The sequence below is a fragment of the Cololabis saira genome, chromosome 7, assembly GCF_033807715.1.
Source record: "Cololabis saira isolate AMF1-May2022 chromosome 7, fColSai1.1, whole genome shotgun sequence".
In the NCBI taxonomy this organism is placed as follows: Eukaryota; Metazoa; Chordata; class Actinopteri; order Beloniformes; family Belonidae; genus Cololabis; species Cololabis saira.
In genome coordinates this window covers 7,216,837-7,234,433 of record NC_084593.1, presented here as the reverse complement: position 1 = coordinate 7,234,433, position 17,597 = coordinate 7,216,837, and the positions used below count along the sequence as shown (strand labels likewise).

At 38.5% G+C, this 17,597-nt stretch overlaps 1 protein-coding gene across 1 annotated transcript in view; it reads left to right on the top strand.

Moving 5' to 3' along the window:
* The window catches only part of fat4 (FAT atypical cadherin 4), a 157,810-nt gene that overhangs the window by 92,411 nt on the left and 47,802 nt on the right, over positions 1-17,597 (top strand). Inside the window, 6 exon segments of the mRNA XM_061726489.1 lie at positions 2,704-2,965; positions 6,022-6,372; positions 14,227-14,276; positions 14,278-14,709; positions 14,711-15,094; positions 15,096-15,177. Coding sequence (XP_061582473.1) covers positions 2,704-2,965; positions 6,022-6,372; positions 14,227-14,276; positions 14,278-14,709; positions 14,711-15,094; positions 15,096-15,177 — 1,561 coding nt within the window.

Genomic DNA, 17,597 nt, shown 5'->3' with positions numbered 1-17,597 from the left:
ATTTTTTTTAATTAACCGTCTCTGGAAAAAAAAAAAACCTGTGAAAGGTTTTTTCTTTTTTTCTTTTTTTTTTCCCTTTTTTTCTTTTTTTTCTTCTTTTTTTTCCTTTTTTCCCTTTTTTTCTCTCTTTTTTTCTCTTTTTTTTCAAGAACTAATAACTAATATTTTTTTTTTAATTAACCGTCTCTGGAAAAAAAAAACCTGTGAAAGGTTTTTTCTTTTTTTCTCTTTTTTTCTTTTTTTCTTCCTTTTTTCTCTTTTTTTTCTTCTTTTTTTTCCCATTTTTCTCTCTTTTTTTCTCTTTTTTTTCAAGAACTAATAACTAATAATTTATTTTTTAATTAACCGTCTCTGGAAAAAAAACCTGTGAAAGGTTTTTTCCTCTTTTTTTCCCTTTTTTTCTTTTTTTTCTCTTTTTTTTCCTTTTTTTCCCTTTTTTTCTCTTTTTTTTCAAGATCTACTTTCTTTTTCTCCAGAGTTTTTGGCAGAGTTTTAGTTTAAACTGTCAAAATAACCCCAGTGCTTTAAGAAAATGCTCTTATTTCTTCATAAATATCACAAACGAACACGCTGCTACACTGGAGGTGAAGCCCAGCAGCTTCCTGTTAGCAGCTTATCATCTCGTTACATACTCCACTCTTTATCCCTTCCTTGTTTTTTTTCTTGTTCTTTTTTTAATTAACCGTCTCTGGAAAGAAAAAAAAAACCTGTGAAAGGTTTCTTTCTTTCATTCTGAACGAGTAGGTAGCTTGATCTGCAGACGAGACACGCCAACCTCTGGCGAACAATCTGATTTGCTGCCTGATAGTTTCTTTGATGTTTGCATTTTCCCGGTGCTCTTCCTCTCTGTATCTAGCGGATCTACAGTACAGTCATGTGAAAAAAGAAAGTAAACCTTTTTAATTCCAAGGTTTTACTTATCAGGACATAACAACAATCATCTGGTTCCTACCAGGACTTAAAATTAGGTAATTACGGCCTCAGCTGAACAAAAGCACATGACATACCACCCCGGCCTATTATTTATTTCACAAAAAACAAATGAAAATGCAGAAACAGTGTGTGCAGAAGTGAAATATCCTGAAGCTGCTTCCATATACGTTACAAAGATAAATAAAAGCCAGATCCTGCTAATCAAACACACTTGATTTATTGACCAGCAGTGAGTTCCTCTATCAAACATACGTTTTATCCATTTGTTGCTCCGGAGGATTCACTCGTGTGTTAACGCAGTGCCAAGGAGGAAAGACATCAGCAATGACCTTGAAGCGTTGCATCAGTCTGAGAAGGATTTTTAGACCTTTTCCAAAAAATGTGGACTCCATCATTCCTCAGGGGGAAAAAGATTACTCACAAATGGAAAAGATTCAAGCCAATCTTTCCTGGCGAGGATGTCCAAGCATTAAATATCAACATTTTTTGCCAGGCCTGGCTCGCGTGCAAAATTTGGTGACTTTTGGGTAGGGGTGTAACGATACATTAATCTCACGATACGGTACGATACACGATATTGAGGTCACGATAACGATACATTATTATAGCAGTATTTTTTTAACAACCTTGAATGAGGAACATATGACTGGAAAAAAATTGTCTTTTATTTGTAAGACACAAAATACAAAACAATGCTGTACGTTTGCACTATTGTTCCAGTTTGTAATGCTTTATAACTGTTTAAGTTTTAAAGAGAAAGCCAGGACAACCATTTTCCACAAACTGAACTAAAAGTAAATGTCAGGTTTGCATTAAGCATCTTCAGTTTCATACAAGTACAAATATTTAGCCACAAACTGAATAGTTTCTCTCATGTATGATTTGACTTTTTTCTTTTCCAGAAATTTAACAACTAAAATTAAATAAATAAAAGTAAATAAATACATACAATTTTACATCATAAAAAAGATTGATTCATCACCTTATAAGTGTAAGAGGAGATTTATTTTTGTTAAGGTTATTTTGGTAATTCAGGGTTCATTATTTTATAAATATATTCTTTATATTCTGATGTAAATCAGGGACTATAATGACAGTAGTCAGTTTATCTGTAGTGATTAGTCTGTTTTAGATTGGGCGGAGTGATACGCCACAGTACGGCACTAGGTGCTGTGTTGATGTTCTAAAATCCTACACTGTTGAGGGACATTAAAGTACACTGGAACTCAGCAGAAGTTTCCCCGTGTTTATCCTACTCACCACCCCAAAAAGGTTTAATTTAATAAGGTAAGGCTTAACTCTACACCAGCCTTACATAAGTAAAAGTTCAGAGCTCAAAACCTGCAAGAGTCCCATGATCGGGACCAAAACGGGACTAGTTTCTTCTGAGCGGAGGAAGATTTTGGTCCGCGGGTCGAGGCGCGGTCGGATGTGCGTTACTAGTCAACACAATATATTAACATTAATAACCCAATATCGCGATACAGTTTGTCACCTCCGCGACACGTATCGGGACGTTTTTGTATCGCGAAATTTTGTGGCACGATATATTGTTACACCCCTAGTATTGGGGCACGTTTAGGGGGGCAAGAAGTCATTTCGGCAGAAAAATAAAAATAACGAGAAAAACTAAAGAAATTCCTACAGATACAATAGGGCCTTCGCACTGTCAGTGCTCAGGCCCTAATAACTAAAAGCTTGATTATTTACCTCATCCTACAATCATAGATCTCTGACTTACGCTTGGTTTTCTGTTTTCTTTCACGCCAGGGCCCCAACGCTCTGGTGACGTACACCATCATCAGCGGGGCGGACGACAGCTTCCGTATCGACCCCGAGTCCGGAGACCTGATCGCGACCAAGAAGCTGGACCGGGAGCGCCGGTCCAAATATTCCCTCCTGGTGCGAGCGGACGACGGAAAACAGTCGTCCGACATGAGGCTGAACATCACGGTCAAAGACGTGAACGACCACACACCCAAGTTCTCCCGGGCAACGTATTCCTTCGACATCCCCGAAGACATGGCACCAGGTGAGGTCACTGACCGGTAGGGATGGGCGGTATCGACAAAAGAATGTATCACGATCATTTCTGGCATTTATCCCGATAACGATAAAAATTATGATAAAAAAAATACCAATTCCACTCCACCTTTTTAACTATCTTTTAAATCTATCTCGCTCTCAGATCCGCCATGTTTGATACACAAAAACATCATCAACGGGAATTTATCTTTCTTTCTTTCTTTCTTTCTTTCCTTCTTTCCTTCTTTCCTTCTTTCTTTCTTTCTTTCTTTCTTTCTTTCTTTCTTTCTTTCTTTCTTTCCTCCTTCCTTCCTCCCTCCCTTCTGTCTTTTCTCCCTTCCTTCCTTCCTTCCTTCCTTCCTTCCTTCCTTCTTCTCTCCCTTCCTTCCTTCCTTCCTTCCTTCCTTCCTTCCTTCCTTCCTTCCTTCCTTCCTTCCTTCCTTCCTTCCTTCCTTCCTTCCTTCCTTCCTTCCTCCCTTCTTTCCTTCCTTCCTTCCTTCCTTCCTTCCTTCCTTCCTTCCTTCCTTCCTTCCTCCCTTCTTTTCTCCCTTCCTTCCTTCCTTCCTTCCTTCCTTCCTTCCTTCCTTCCTTCCTTCCTCCCTTCTTTCCTTCCTTCCTTCCTTCCTTCCTTCCTTCCTTCCTTCCTTCCTTTCTTCCTTTCTTCCTTACTTCCTCCCTCCCTCCCTTCCTTCCTTCCTTCCTTCCTTCCTTCCTTCCTTCCTTCCTTCCTTCCTTCCTTCCTTCCTTCCTTCCTTCCTTCCTTCCTTTCTTCTCTCCCTTCCTTCCTTCCTTCCTTCCTTTCTTCCTTCCTTCCTTCCTTCCTTCCTTCCTCTCTCCCTTCCTTCCTTCTTCTCTCCCTTCCTTCCTTCCTTCCTTCCTTTCTTCCTTCCTTCCTTCCTTCCTTCCTCTCTCCCTTCCTTCCTTCTTCTCTCCCTTCCTTCCTTCCTTCCTTCCTTCCTTCCTTCTTCTCTCCCTTCCTTCCTTCCTTCCTTTCTTCCTTACTTCCTCCCTTCTTTCCTTCCTTCCTTCCTTCCTTCCTTCCTTCCTTCCTTCCTTCCTTCCTTCCTTCCTTCCTTCCATAAATCAGTTTTACACAAAAACTTCATCAACGGGAATTTATTGTTTTTACCGTGAGATACAAATTCTTACCGTGGGGAATTTTTTTGACGGTTTATCGTGAACGGTAAAATATCGCCCATTCCTAGTGTATATATATATATATGTGTATATATATGTATATATATATATATATATATATATATATATATGTGTATATATGGCACCAGGTGAGGTCACTAACCAGAGCGTCCGGTTCCAGTGTAAACACGCATGGACGCGTGGAACAGCCGTGTTATTCTCCTGCTAAAGCTCTCAGACCAAACCCAGACAGCTCCAGGGGCAGATCTCTTTTTATATTTGTTTTAATACATTTTTATAAGAGAGCTGTAGCTTTTCCCAGAAGCTCTGCATTGTCCTCAAAGGGAAAATCAAGGAGTTTAGTAGGGGCAAAAGGGCCATGGCTGATATTTGATTTATGTGGAAATCTATCAGCAATAAGCAGGATTTACGGCCGTCCTGAAAACCGTTTGGCACAGTTTTGTCATCCCGCGCACCGGGGCGTCCAGCGAGGATGCAATCAAGATAGAATCACGCAAAGTACTAATAAAACACTTAATAATGAGCTGCCTGCTCAGTTGCAGCATTAAAAACTTGTGTTTAAGTCATCGGTTTAATACCGGTGGATTTTTTTGTTTTTTTGTTTTTTGAAAATAAAACATTCCAAATGAGAAAAATGAGTTTTCTTAGTAGCCGGCTGAGCAACCACTGGGTTACTGGTATTAATAAACTGCTCTTATAGCCAGTACTGCAGTTGTAAAAGAAAATCAGGGGGGATGGTGGATTTTATCATATGGGGACAGATAATTTGTGCTGATTACAAATAATATAATATATTACAAATAATAGCAGTGACCAAAACACCTGCAGAAATACTGCAGGAATGACATAGCAGCAGTTAAATGCAGCCTTCTGTAAGCTTTAAATATCCACTGGGCTTACATCAAATACATCAAAACACAACAATAAACAACAGTTTTCTGAACTTATCAATATGACTCTGTCCTTCACAGGATAAGTAAAATGGATCACTGCAAAAACTCAAAATCTTAACAAGAATATTTCTCTTATTTCTAGTAAGAATCTAAAAATCTCATTACACTTAAAACAAGACTCATCACTGGAAAAAACAACAATTTTCACCTGTTTCAAGTAAATTTTCACTTGAAATAAGTAGAAAAAGATTTATCTTCTCATTACAAGCAAAAGAATCTTGTCCCACTGGCAGATTTTTCTCCTTATTTCAAATGAAAATTTACTTGAAACAGGTGAAAATTGTTGTTTTTTCCAGTGATGAGTCTTGTTTTAAGTGTAATGAGATTTTTTTACTAAAATGAGACATTTTAACTAGAAATAAGACAAATATTCTTGTTAAGATTTTGAGTTTTTGCAGTGATCCATGTTACTTATCCTGTGAAGGACAGAGTCATATTGATAAGTTCAGAAAACTGTTTTTTATTGTTGTGTTTTGATGTATTTGATGTAAGCCCAGTGGATATACTTAAAACAAGACTCATCACTGGGAAAAAAAACAACAATTTTCACCTGTTTCAAGTAGATTTTCACTTAAAATAAGTAGAAAAATCTGCCAGTGGAACAAGATTTTTTTGCTTGTAATGAGAAGATAAATCTTGTCCCACTGGCAGATTTTTCTACTTATTTCAAGTGAAAATTTACTTAAAACAGGTGAAAATTGTCAAATAAGTTATTTTTCTGGTGATGACTCTAAATGTTGAAATAGCAGTAAAACCACATTCATTGATGAAATGACATAAGGGATGGAAAGGAGGGATGGCAGTTTTACAGGGGGGATGATTTGGACCGTTTTTATTTCAGGGGGGATGCCATCCCCCCACATCCCCCCTCAACTCCAGTACTGCTTATAGCCGCCCCTGCACTCGTTTTATACTGCAAAAGTGTAAAAGTGGTACATTTTTTAACCCTCAGGCTCCATCGTGGCTGCGATCCTGGCCGGCGACTCGGACTCGGGGGTGAACGGAGAGGTCACGTACTCGCTGGAGGAGGACGACGAGGACGGGACGTTCCTGCTGAACCCGGTGACGGGGGTTTTCAACGTGACGCGGGCGCTGGACTACGAGACGCAGCAGTACTACATCCTCACGGCGCGGGCGCAGGACGGCGGCGGCCAGGCCAGCACGGTCAGGGTCTACTTCAACGTGCTGGACGTCAACGACAACCCGCCCGTCTTCAACACCACCGTCTACAGCACGTCTGTGTCTGAGAGTCTGCCGGCCGGCTCCAGCATCATCACGGTCGGAGCCAGCGACGCTGATGACGGTACGTATGGATGTAAATACAGGAAAAACTGGTCACATTAGTTTAGTTTAGTTTAGTTTATTGTTTTGCACAGTTTTAAAAATATACAGGAAATATCAAATATAAATACTATAGGTGCAGGAAGAGGCAAAAAACCCAATGGGCTTATTTGAAGCCTCCACCAAAGATATTAAAATTGCATGTGTTATAAAGAACACAAGATTAACATACAAAAACAAAAAGTATAACTACACAAAAGTGATGACAAACTAATAATGCAATATATAGATAATAATAAAGAACAAAGACAAAAAAATAAGTGTGTGTGAGTGTGCATGGGATATTGTTTTTACAACTTATATTACTTATATTGACTCAGAAAATAAGACGGTACATGTCACTATGAGTGAAACACAAAAAAAGAAAAAGAACATGGATACATGTACAATAATACATTGGGAAAACAGTTACAAAACAGCAGTCAAGTTCCTTCAAACGTCTTTTGTAACATTTCAAAGAGGGAGAGTCTTTACCAGGTGGGAAAAATCATTCCACAATTTAGTCCCTAAATCTCACCGAAAATTGACTTCTGCATTACATTTCATTTCATTTTATTCTTTATTTCATTCAAAAAATAAAACAAACAATTCAACTTACAAATACAAACTCAAATGTTAAATAAATTGTGAATGAAAAGGGAGCAGAAAGAAGAAAAATCTTATCTAATCTGCCCATTTTTCCAAGAAATAAATTCACAAATAACATAAGTTTAAAATTTAAAAAACAACAACTAAGTAAATACAAAAATAAAATAAAATAAAGTAACCGCCGTCTATGTTTATGTCTAACATATTTCATTACAGGACTGTCTCAGAAAATTAGAATATTGTGAAAAAGTTCTTTATTTTCTGTAATGCAATTAAAAAAAAAAAAAATGTCATACATTCTGGATTCATTACAAATCAACTGAAATATTGCAAGCCTTTTATTATTTTAATATTGCTGATTATGGCTTACAGTTTAAGATTAAGATTCCCAGAATATTCAATTTTTTTGAGATAGGATTCTTTCCTGTATCTTTTTAGATCAATGTATTTTAGTATCCAATAATCCACATATTCTTTAGATATCTTGTTTTTGAGTACCATGCATCATTATTTATATGTTTCCAGCCTTATTTTTTGAATATACTTCATTTTTGTATTACTATATCAGGTTTACACAGATGGATCAAAAATGACCCGTTTATCCAAGTATGATTTAAAGATAAATGAAGGCATATAATAACAATATTTTTCTTCAAATAACTATTTTAGTTGTGATTTGGACCAAACGTTCATAAAAGTAACTTTTGAAACATGTTTATTTCTCACTTTGGAACACACAAATACATCCGACAATAGATAACTAAAAATAAAATGATGCGTTGACCAAAGTACAATAAAATAGAACTGATAGTGGTCTCCTCTTGTCATCAAAATGTATGAAGTGCCGGATATCTTCATATCTCCTGAGCCTAGGGTTGCCACCTTTCAGAAATAGAAATAAGGGACGCCCTGATTTCAGCAGCGCAGGAGCCAAAAAAAAAAAAGCCCCAAAACTTCTAAACTGAATAAAAATGTGTTTATTTTATATGAAAAAACAAAATGCTTTGATTTAAAGTTTAAAATGCTTTAATAGCATTGAACTTTCATGACTGTAGAGACAGCCAACCATACTAGCAACTGAAATAGCCTCCTATGCTACGTATGTCCACATCAGCCCAGATGTATAATATACATACATAGGTGAAGAATATGGTGTAAAAGTTAATTTATTTCAATAATTCAACTAGAATATGGTGTAAAAGTTAATTTATTTCAATAATTCAACTAGAATATGGTGTAAAAGTTAATTTATTTCAATAATTCAACTAGAATATGGTGTAAAAGTTAATTTATTTCAATAATTCAACTACAATATGGTGTAAAAGTTAATTTATTTCAATAATTTAACTAGAATATGGTGTAAAGTTAACTTATTTCAATAATTCAACTAGAATATGGTGTAAAGGTTAATTTATTTCAATAATTCAACTAGAATATGGTGTAAAAGTTAATTTATTTCAATAATTCAACTAGAATATGGTGTAAAAGTTAATGAAAATACGGGACAAATCGCGTCCCATATTAGTTCAATACGGGACGCAACATTTTTTTCTCAAATAAAGGACAATTCCGTATTTTACGGGACGGGTGGCAACCCTACCTGAGCCCCATAGTGGACAGGCCCCTGGGAAGATTTCAAGTGCCCTAAAATCTGTCCCTTCTTTTTTAGGGGTAGTGAAGAAAAGCAGGGGGAGTATTGGGATTGGGCCTAAGAATATGAAGATTGAATTGCATCTGCATATAACTTTTAGGGTCTGTGTATTTGACCAGTAAAATGAATTTCACGCGGTCTCAGCCGAGCAACCAGACGGATGATGTCACTTCATCTTCCAGGGAACCGGCCAATCAGACGCTGACAAAAGCAGCTGATATCCTTATTAATCCACTGCACTTTTGTGCAGATATCACTTACTAAAATGTCCAGTGAATTGATATGACAACCATTAAACGCCACTTGTTGAACAAAAATCTGATGCAAAGCATATGTGGTGCCGGTTTTTACTCCGTACAGTGTTTGAAATGACTTCCTAAAGAGATTTACGTCTGGTAAGAGCTGGTTTAACGCTGCTATATTCAACAATATATGGCATTCTTGGAAGATAAATGTCACCAGTGAAGTATTTTTAAAAGTTTTTGATTTATCAACCATACCAACTAAATCTTGGAGGTGTCCCAGGGATTCAGTTTATTACAAAAACAGCTCACAATGTACGCTTAAAGCAGCAATGTACGTTTTATTTCATAAATGAAGTGTGAGAGGATTAATATAATGCTGGCCTGTCACTTTGTTTGGACAGTTGGTTACACAGAAGCTCCCAAACCTATATTTTATCCCTCCCTTTCTTAAAGTTGTGCTTGGAAGACTTAATCAAATGCTGCATCCTGGGCCGTGTTATTAAACGGCTTGAGTTATTTCTTGCGTTTCAGTTGGTGGATTTGCGTGATTGTGAAAGCACCGTGTGGTATTTGAACAGTCGCCGCTGCTCTCCCCCTGCTGTAATTACCGCTTCACCCAAACCTAATGTGGTTATCGTGACCTACATTCCTGGGAAATACGCTGCTCGTTCTCCAACCCGGGGTCTGGCTTCTTTCTCCTCCGTCCTCTTAATCTGGCCGCGTCCGTCGCCCCCGCCAGGGGCGAAAATCCCGGGGTAAAGCTGTCCCCCCCTAGAATAATTTGAGACAGAATTAATAATTTTGGAACAATGCAGTAGTATTTAGTAGTGATGCACCAAAATGAAAATTTGTGGCCAAAACTGAAATCGAAAATAATAATAAACAGTAAAATCTCATTACCCTTAAAACAGGACTCATCACTGGAAAAAAACAACAATTTTCACCTGTTTCAAGTAAATTTTCACTTGAAATAAGTAGAAAAATCTGCCAGTGGAACAAGATTTATCTTCTCATTACAAGCAAAAAAATCTTGTTCCATTGGCAGATTTTTCTACTTATTTTATGTGAAAATCTACTTGAAACAGCTGAAAATTGTTGTTTTTTTCCAGTGATGAGTCTTGTTTTAAGTGTAATGGGATTTTTTTTAACTAAAAATGAGACATTTTAACTAGAAATAGGACAGATATTCTTGTTAAGACTTTGGGTTTTTGCAGTGTATTATGTCAGATGTGCAGTATTATTACCACCTTCCACCTAATACCATTGTTTTGTATTGCTCTAAGAAAGCTCTTCTGCCTGTTTGCGAGATAGAGATGAAAATGTTAAAATGCTGTATTAAAGGAAGGCTAAAACTTTTATTCCTTGTCCCCCCCTGGATTTATTCTCTAAAATGTTACTGTTTATTGTCCCCCCCCACTATGAAACAGGATTTTCCCCCCTGGCCCCCGCCGATACAAACTGGATGTTTTTCACTGTCACAATAAAATGCTGCCATTGTTGGCGCTTCCCAAGATCTGACCCCCTGACCCCGGAGACTTTGTCTCGGCGAAAGCGTAGCCTAAACTTGGAAACTTGGACAGAAGCAGCAGTCCAGCTTGGATTGGGAGTTGTGTACTGTAAATACACGCTGGAGTGTGGGAAGGTGGCGGTGGTTTCCACATGAATACCCGCTGAGCTGAATTACAGACGCTCGGTTTAAGATCGTTTTGCCCCTCAACATCCCCCCCCCCAGCTCCAGGCAAAGCTCTGTGGATTAGGACGCATTTCAAGGTTAGATAGTTTACTCCAGGGTCTCCCAACCTGGGGTCCGGGCCCCCCTGGGGGTCCGGGCCAGAGATCTCTGGGGGGGGCGCGAAACTTTGTCTGCTTTGAAATTATGCAGTTGTAAAAATTATATTTGCAGAATGAGTCATTCATAAGACATTTTTAGGAATAATTTATGAATGTCTTGAATATTTTTTTGTTTTTTATACATTGGTGACAAATAGGGATGGGCGGTATACACAAAAAAATGTATCACGATAATTTCTGGCATTTATCCCGATAACGGTAAAAATGACGATAAAAAAAATACCAATTCAACTCCACTTTTGTAACTATAAATCTATCAAAAAACACTGCTCTAAAAGATACTAAATACTACTAAACTACACCAATTAAATTGAATTAATAAAAACCAATTAAATAAGTCCACCTGCAAAACTGGAATGACTCAGATCCGCCATGTTTGTTACACAAAAACTTCTTTCTTTCTTCTTCTTCTTTCTTTCTTTCTTTCTTTCTTTCTTTCTTTCTTTCTTTCTTTCTTTTCTTTCTTTCTTTCTTTCTTTCTTTCTTTCTTTCTTTCTTATCTTTCTTTCTTTCTTTCTTTCTGGCTCATTTCCTTCCTTCCTTCCTTCTTCCTTCCTTCCTTCCTTCTTCCTTCCTTCCTTCCTTCCATCCTTCCTACCTTCCTTCCTTCCTTCCTTCCTTCCTTCCTTCTCCTTCCTTCCATCCTTCCTTCCTTCCTTCCTTCCTTCCTTCCTTCCTTCCTTCCTTCCTTCCTTCCTTCTTGCTTCCTTCCTTCCTTCCTTCCTTCCTTCCTTCCTTCCTTCCTTCCTTCCTTCCTTCCTTCCTTCCTTCCTTCCTTCCTTCCTTCCTTCCTTCCTTCCTTCACGTACATTGTGCGTGGATTTAACACAGAACCATAAATCAGTTTTACACAAAAACATCATCAACAGGAATTTATCATTTTTACCAGCGAGATACAAATTCTTACTGTGGGGAATTTTTTGACGGTTTATCGTGAACGGTAAAATATCGCCCATTCCTAGTGACAAACACAGGAAATGATTCCATTCCCTTATTATTATATCATTACTCAACATTTAATCTACTCCGACAGGTTGTTAAAGGAAAAATGTTAAAAAATGTTGGTCTCATATTAAAAGAGACATTTTTCAGAAATATTTTTATGTCCTTTTACTGTACGTTCTTTTGTGCGTATTTTATACATTGGTGACATTGGAGAAAAACAAAGTCATATTTATACAGAGTAAACCAAAGAGAAATGTATCAAAAAAACATAATTAATGTTCATTTTTCATTTAAAGGAGATTGAGGCAGGATTTATGATAAACATTTGTATAAGTTTTAAGTTTTCTAGTAATAATGTCAGATGAACGGTTCCAACCAAAAAGAATGATTCCTCTAGTCGTATCTCTCCTTTGCCTTGAACAGGCTGTGTGCTGCAAAATGTGCTGCAATTCGGTCCCGAATTCCCACGCTGTCCTGTGGATGTGACGTCACATGACGCTGCATGCACGTTCTCCCCCGTTCTCCCGTGCCGGCTTCGCTGTTGGCTGCAGTACCCCCAACGGCCGTCGTGGTGAAAGGTGGCGCTAGAGAGTCTCATTTCTTAAAAGGAGCCTCATGCTCCTTTAAAGAGACTATTTTGGTGCTAGTACGTTCGGTCGGGGGCCTGGCTGGTCTTAGACACAAGTAGGGGGAAACAAGGAGAAAAGGTTGGGAACCACTGGTTTACTCAGTGCAGTTATGTCATTTAAATAAATGTGTTTGTGGGGGATTTTCCAAAACTGCGCTATCAGCTTAGGAAGCGGTTTTTGCGGTGGTGTTTCTCTCTCGATAGCAATCTGTCATGATACATGAATGGATTGTCTTCTTGGAGGACAAAGGGAGAAGCCAAATGTTGCACAATTTGTGAAAAGGATATTGATAATGCATATAAGTGTCTAATTCAGGGCACACCTGACCCCCGTGACACCACGCTTTCTTCTGGGTATCTGCTCTTTGTTTGGTTTTTTTCCTCACCTCAGGTCAGATTAGTGACACATAGAAATAATTTCCTTATCTTTTGTCCATGACTATTTAGAAAATCTTATCAAGTCTGCATTTTTGTTGTTCTTTCCTCTACTTGCTATTTTGATCAATCAATCAATCATTTATTTTAACTCACGGCCATGATCACATGGTATGGAGCACAAAAACCACAAACATTTGTACATTTGTAGCAAGTGGCAATGCATAAAGAAGACAAAAATAAGTAAGACAAAATATAAAATTTACGTTTCACATTCTAGAATGTTTTTCATACTTTGATACTTTATAATTATAGTGTTTTATATTTATTTACAGTATTTTCTTTAAACATTTTCCTTAAACTTGAAGATAGAACTGCACATTTTTAGGTTGTTATCGCAACTATTCCAAATTTCTCTAGCCTTAATTGATGTACATCTCTTTTTGATATTAGTTCTTGAAAAAAAAAGAGGAAAAAAAGGGAAAAAAGAGAGAAAAAAAAGGAAAAAAGAGAGGAAAAAAAGGAAAAAAAAGAAAAAAGGAAAAAAAGAAAAAAGGGAAAAAAAGGAAAAAAGGGAAAAAAGAGAGAAAAAAAGAGAAAAAAAAATATTAGTTCTTGCTGTAGTCATCTCAACATGAAATATTTAAACCCCCTCCATAAATCAAATGTACCAAATATTGCACTCATCTCAGCATTATTTTTCCCTAAACTATTTCCTTAAACTTGAAGATAGAACTGCACATTTTTAGGTCGTTATCACAACTATTCAAAATTTCTTTACCTTGATTGATGTGCATCTCTTTTTAATATTAGTTCTTGAAAAAAGAGAAAAAAGGGAAAAAAAGAGAGAAAAAAAAGGAAAAAAAGGAAAAAAAAGAAAAAAAAGGGAAAAAAGGGAAAAAAGAAGAAAAAAAGAGAAAAAACTGAGAAAAAAAGGAAAAAAGAGGAAAAAAAAGAGAAAAAAGGAAAAAAAGGAAAAAAAGGGGGAAAAAAGAGAGAAAAAAAGGGAAAAAAGGAAAAAAAGAAGAAAAAAAAAGAGAAAAAAAGGAAAGAAAAGAGAGAAAAAAAGAAAAAAAAGAGAAAAAAAGAGAAAAATATATATTAGTTATTGCTGTAGTCATCTCAAACATGAAACATTTAAACCCCTCCATAAATCAAATGCAAATGCTAAATCCAAATTTATCTAGCCTTAATTGATGTGCATCTCTTTTTGATATTAGTTCTTGAAAAAAAAGGAAAAAAAAGGAAAAAAAAGAAAAAAAAGGAAAAAAAGAAGAAAAAAAGAGAAAAACTGAGGAAAAAAAGGAAAAAAAGAGGAAAAAAAGAGAAAAAAGGAAAAAAAGGAAAAAAGGGGAAAAAAAGAGAGAAAAAAAGGGAAAAAAGGAAAAAAAAGAAGAAAAAAAAGAGAAAAAAAATGTGTTCTTTCTGTAGTCATCTCAAACATGAAACATTTAAACCCCCTCCATAAATCAAATGTACCAAACATTGCACTCATCTCAGCATCCTTTTCCCCGCATGTTGGGATGTTTTCAGGCCCGAACGCCCAGCTGTTCTACACGATCGCCTCCGGGGATCCGCAGTCCCCACTTCACCATCACCAGGGACGGGCTCCTGCAGACGCAGAAGGCCCTGGACCGGGAGACCCAGTCCTTCTACAACCTGGTGGTGACGGTCAACGACCTGGCGCCGCCGCCCGCGGCGCGCTTCACCAGCACGGCCCAGGTCTCCGTCATCCTGCTGGACGTCAACGACTGCGCGCCCACCTTCACCTCCCAGAAGAAGGCCTACATCCAGGAGAACACGCCCGTGGACACGGTGGTGTTCACGGCCAAAGCCGCGGACGCCGACAGCGGTCCCAACAGCTACGTGGAGTATTCTCTCCGCGGACCCTTTGGGAATAAATTCAACATCGGCACGATCGACGGAGACGTCCGTTTGGTCGGGGAACTCGACAGGGAGGAACTTTCCAACTACACGCTCACGGTTGTGGCTACAGATAAAGGCAAGCCCGCTCTTTTCCTCGTCCATGGATGTGATCATGATGGTGTTGGACGTCAACGACAACACGCCCAGTTTCTCTCAGAATATCTACGACATTGAGATCGAGGAGAACGTGTTGACCGGCACCGACGTCATCCAGGTCTTTGCTAGCGACGCCGATGACGGCATCAACGGCCAGATACGTTTCTCGGTGTCCGGGGGAAACACCAACGCTGATTTCCGGATCGATTCGGTGACCGGGGTGATTTCCGTGGCCAAGCAGCTGGACCGCGAGACGTGTTCGTCCTACTCGCTGGTGGTGCAGGCGGCCGACCGCGGCAGCAGCCCCCGCGTGGACCGCGCCACCGTCAACATCCTTTTACTGGACGTTAACGACTGCTCGCCGGTGTTTGAGCTCTCCCCCGTACTCCATCAACGTCCAGGAGAACCTCAGGAACCTCCCGAAGAGCATCCTGCAGGTCAGTGTCTGTTTCTTTTTCTCAGGTCATTTCTTTCACATTGAGGCCACGTTTACACATAGCCGGGTATTTACAACAATTTCCCCCTCTACGTTTTGGAAAATACCGCAATTTACCCGCATAAATACGCTGTTAAGGTGCTATGAGCATCCAAACCTGCAGGGGGCAGTGTAACGAGAAGATAAAGTCATGCTAGCCCAGGGGTCAGCAACCCGCGGCTCTTTAGCGCCGCCCTAGTGGCTCCTGGAGCTTTTTCAAAAATGTTTGACCTTTTTTTCTTCTTTTTTCTTTTTTCCTTTCCATTTTAATCTCGACATTTCGTCTATTTCCTTGACATTTTGACTATATTCCTCGACATTTTGGCTTTTCTCCTCAACATTTTGACTATTTCCTCGACATTTTGACTATTTTCCTCAACATTTTGGCTTTTTTCCTCAACATTTTGGCGTTTTTCCTTGACATTTTGGCTTTTTTCCTCGACATTTTGGCGTTTTTCCTCGACATTTTGGCGTTTTTCCTCGACATTTTGACTATTTCCTCAACATTTTGACTATTTCCTCAACATTTTGACTATTTTCCTCGACATTTTGGCTTTTTTACTCGACATTTTGACTATTTCCTCGACATTTTGACTATTTTCCTCAACATTTTGGCTTTTTTCCTCAACATTTTGGCGTTTTTCCTTGACATTTTGGCTTTTTTCCTCGACATTTTGGCGTTTTTCCTCGACATTTTGGCGTTTTTCCTCGACATTTTGACTATTTCCTCAACATTTTGACTATTTCCTCAACATTTTGACTATTTTCCTCGACATTTTGACTATTTTCCTCGACATTTTGACTATTTTCCTCGACATTTTGACTATTTTCCTCGACATTTTGGCTTTTTTCCTCGACATTTTGACTATTTCCTCGACATTTTGACTATTTCCTCGACATTTTGGCTTTTTTCCTCGACATTTTTACTATTTCCTCGACATTTTAACTATTTTCCTCGACATTTTGACTATTTTCCTCGACATTTTGACTATTTCCTCGACATTTTTACTATTTCCTCGACATTTTAACTATTTCCTCGACATTTTAACTTTTTTCCTCAACATTTTGGCTTTCGCCATTTGCCTTCATTCTAAGGCTTATACAAGACTTTTCATTTTTTGCGGCTCCAGACATATTTGTTTTTTGTGTTTTTGGTCCAATATGGCTCTTTCAACATTTTGGGTTGCCGACCGCTGTGCTAGCCAATCAGAATCTGGAAAAAGACGTTGGCGGAACCATAAATCAGCCCGGACTGCCAGTTACTTCCAAGAGACGGAACGACAGTCTTTCGTTTGGAGTGACAGAGAAGTGGAGTTACTTTTAAGTGTGACTTTAGAATATAAAACTGGTAAAATACAAGAAAATATTGACGGTGGCCAAACAAATTGTAAACACAGGTCGCACACATGATGCTGGTGACGTTTCTGTCTCATAATGTGACGTTCTGAAGCCTAAATGTCCGTTTCTCTCTGTTTACAAGCAAAATCTCCACTTTGGCCGGAGTTTTCAGAAATGATGGTTTTTGGTGACTTTGAGCTTCGTTTTCTTGTAAACGAACGACCAAAACGCATGAAAAGGCCACCGTTTTTGCTACGTGTAAACGGTTGGTAGTCCGTTGACACACAGGAACATCCTGAGGGAAAAGAAGCCCGCTCTTTGAATGACAGTTCAAAGAGCTTAAATAAGCTTAATGTTTTAACCTAATATGTTCTAATTCTAACGTAATAAGCCCAGGTATGCTACTGGTATAAGTGTACTAAACGCTGAGCACGGTGGTCTTTATTTCTAAATAAAATGACAAATACTTGACTGAGAAGATAAAGAAAAGTGATATACAGCTGTGATTTTACTCTGCTCAGTTTGCATCTTAAACCATTTCACTAAAATATGAAACCAAAGCTAAACTGCATGACGAGGAAATCGGCATTCTCGCCACTTCTGATGACTAAATGAGGCATGTACGAGATTCGGAGGAGGGGGAAAGCTTATTTCCAGTAGCGGGCAGCTCCAGTTTCTCTGACTTTGTGTACCTTAAGAGGAAATGAGGGTACGGTTATGTGTTGGGAAACGGTCCAGACACGGTGGCTGCACGGGAGCTCCCGTCTGTGGGGAGACCTGGCCGTGCCGTGGCTGCAGGAACGGCCGAGAAAAATCCTCAACGCCATCAAAAACATGTCCATCCCAACTTCTGACGAGTAAGAATAGAGCAGGGGTCTCTAGAGCCGCATGCGGCTCTTTAGCGCCGCCCTAGTGGCTCCTGGAGCTTTTAAAAAAATGTTTGACCTTTTTTTTCCTTTTTTTTCCCTTATTCCTTTCCTTTTTAATCTCGACATTTTGACTTTTTTCTCAAAATGTGGAAATTTTTCACGAAATTTTGACTATTTCCTCCACATTTCGACTTCTTTCT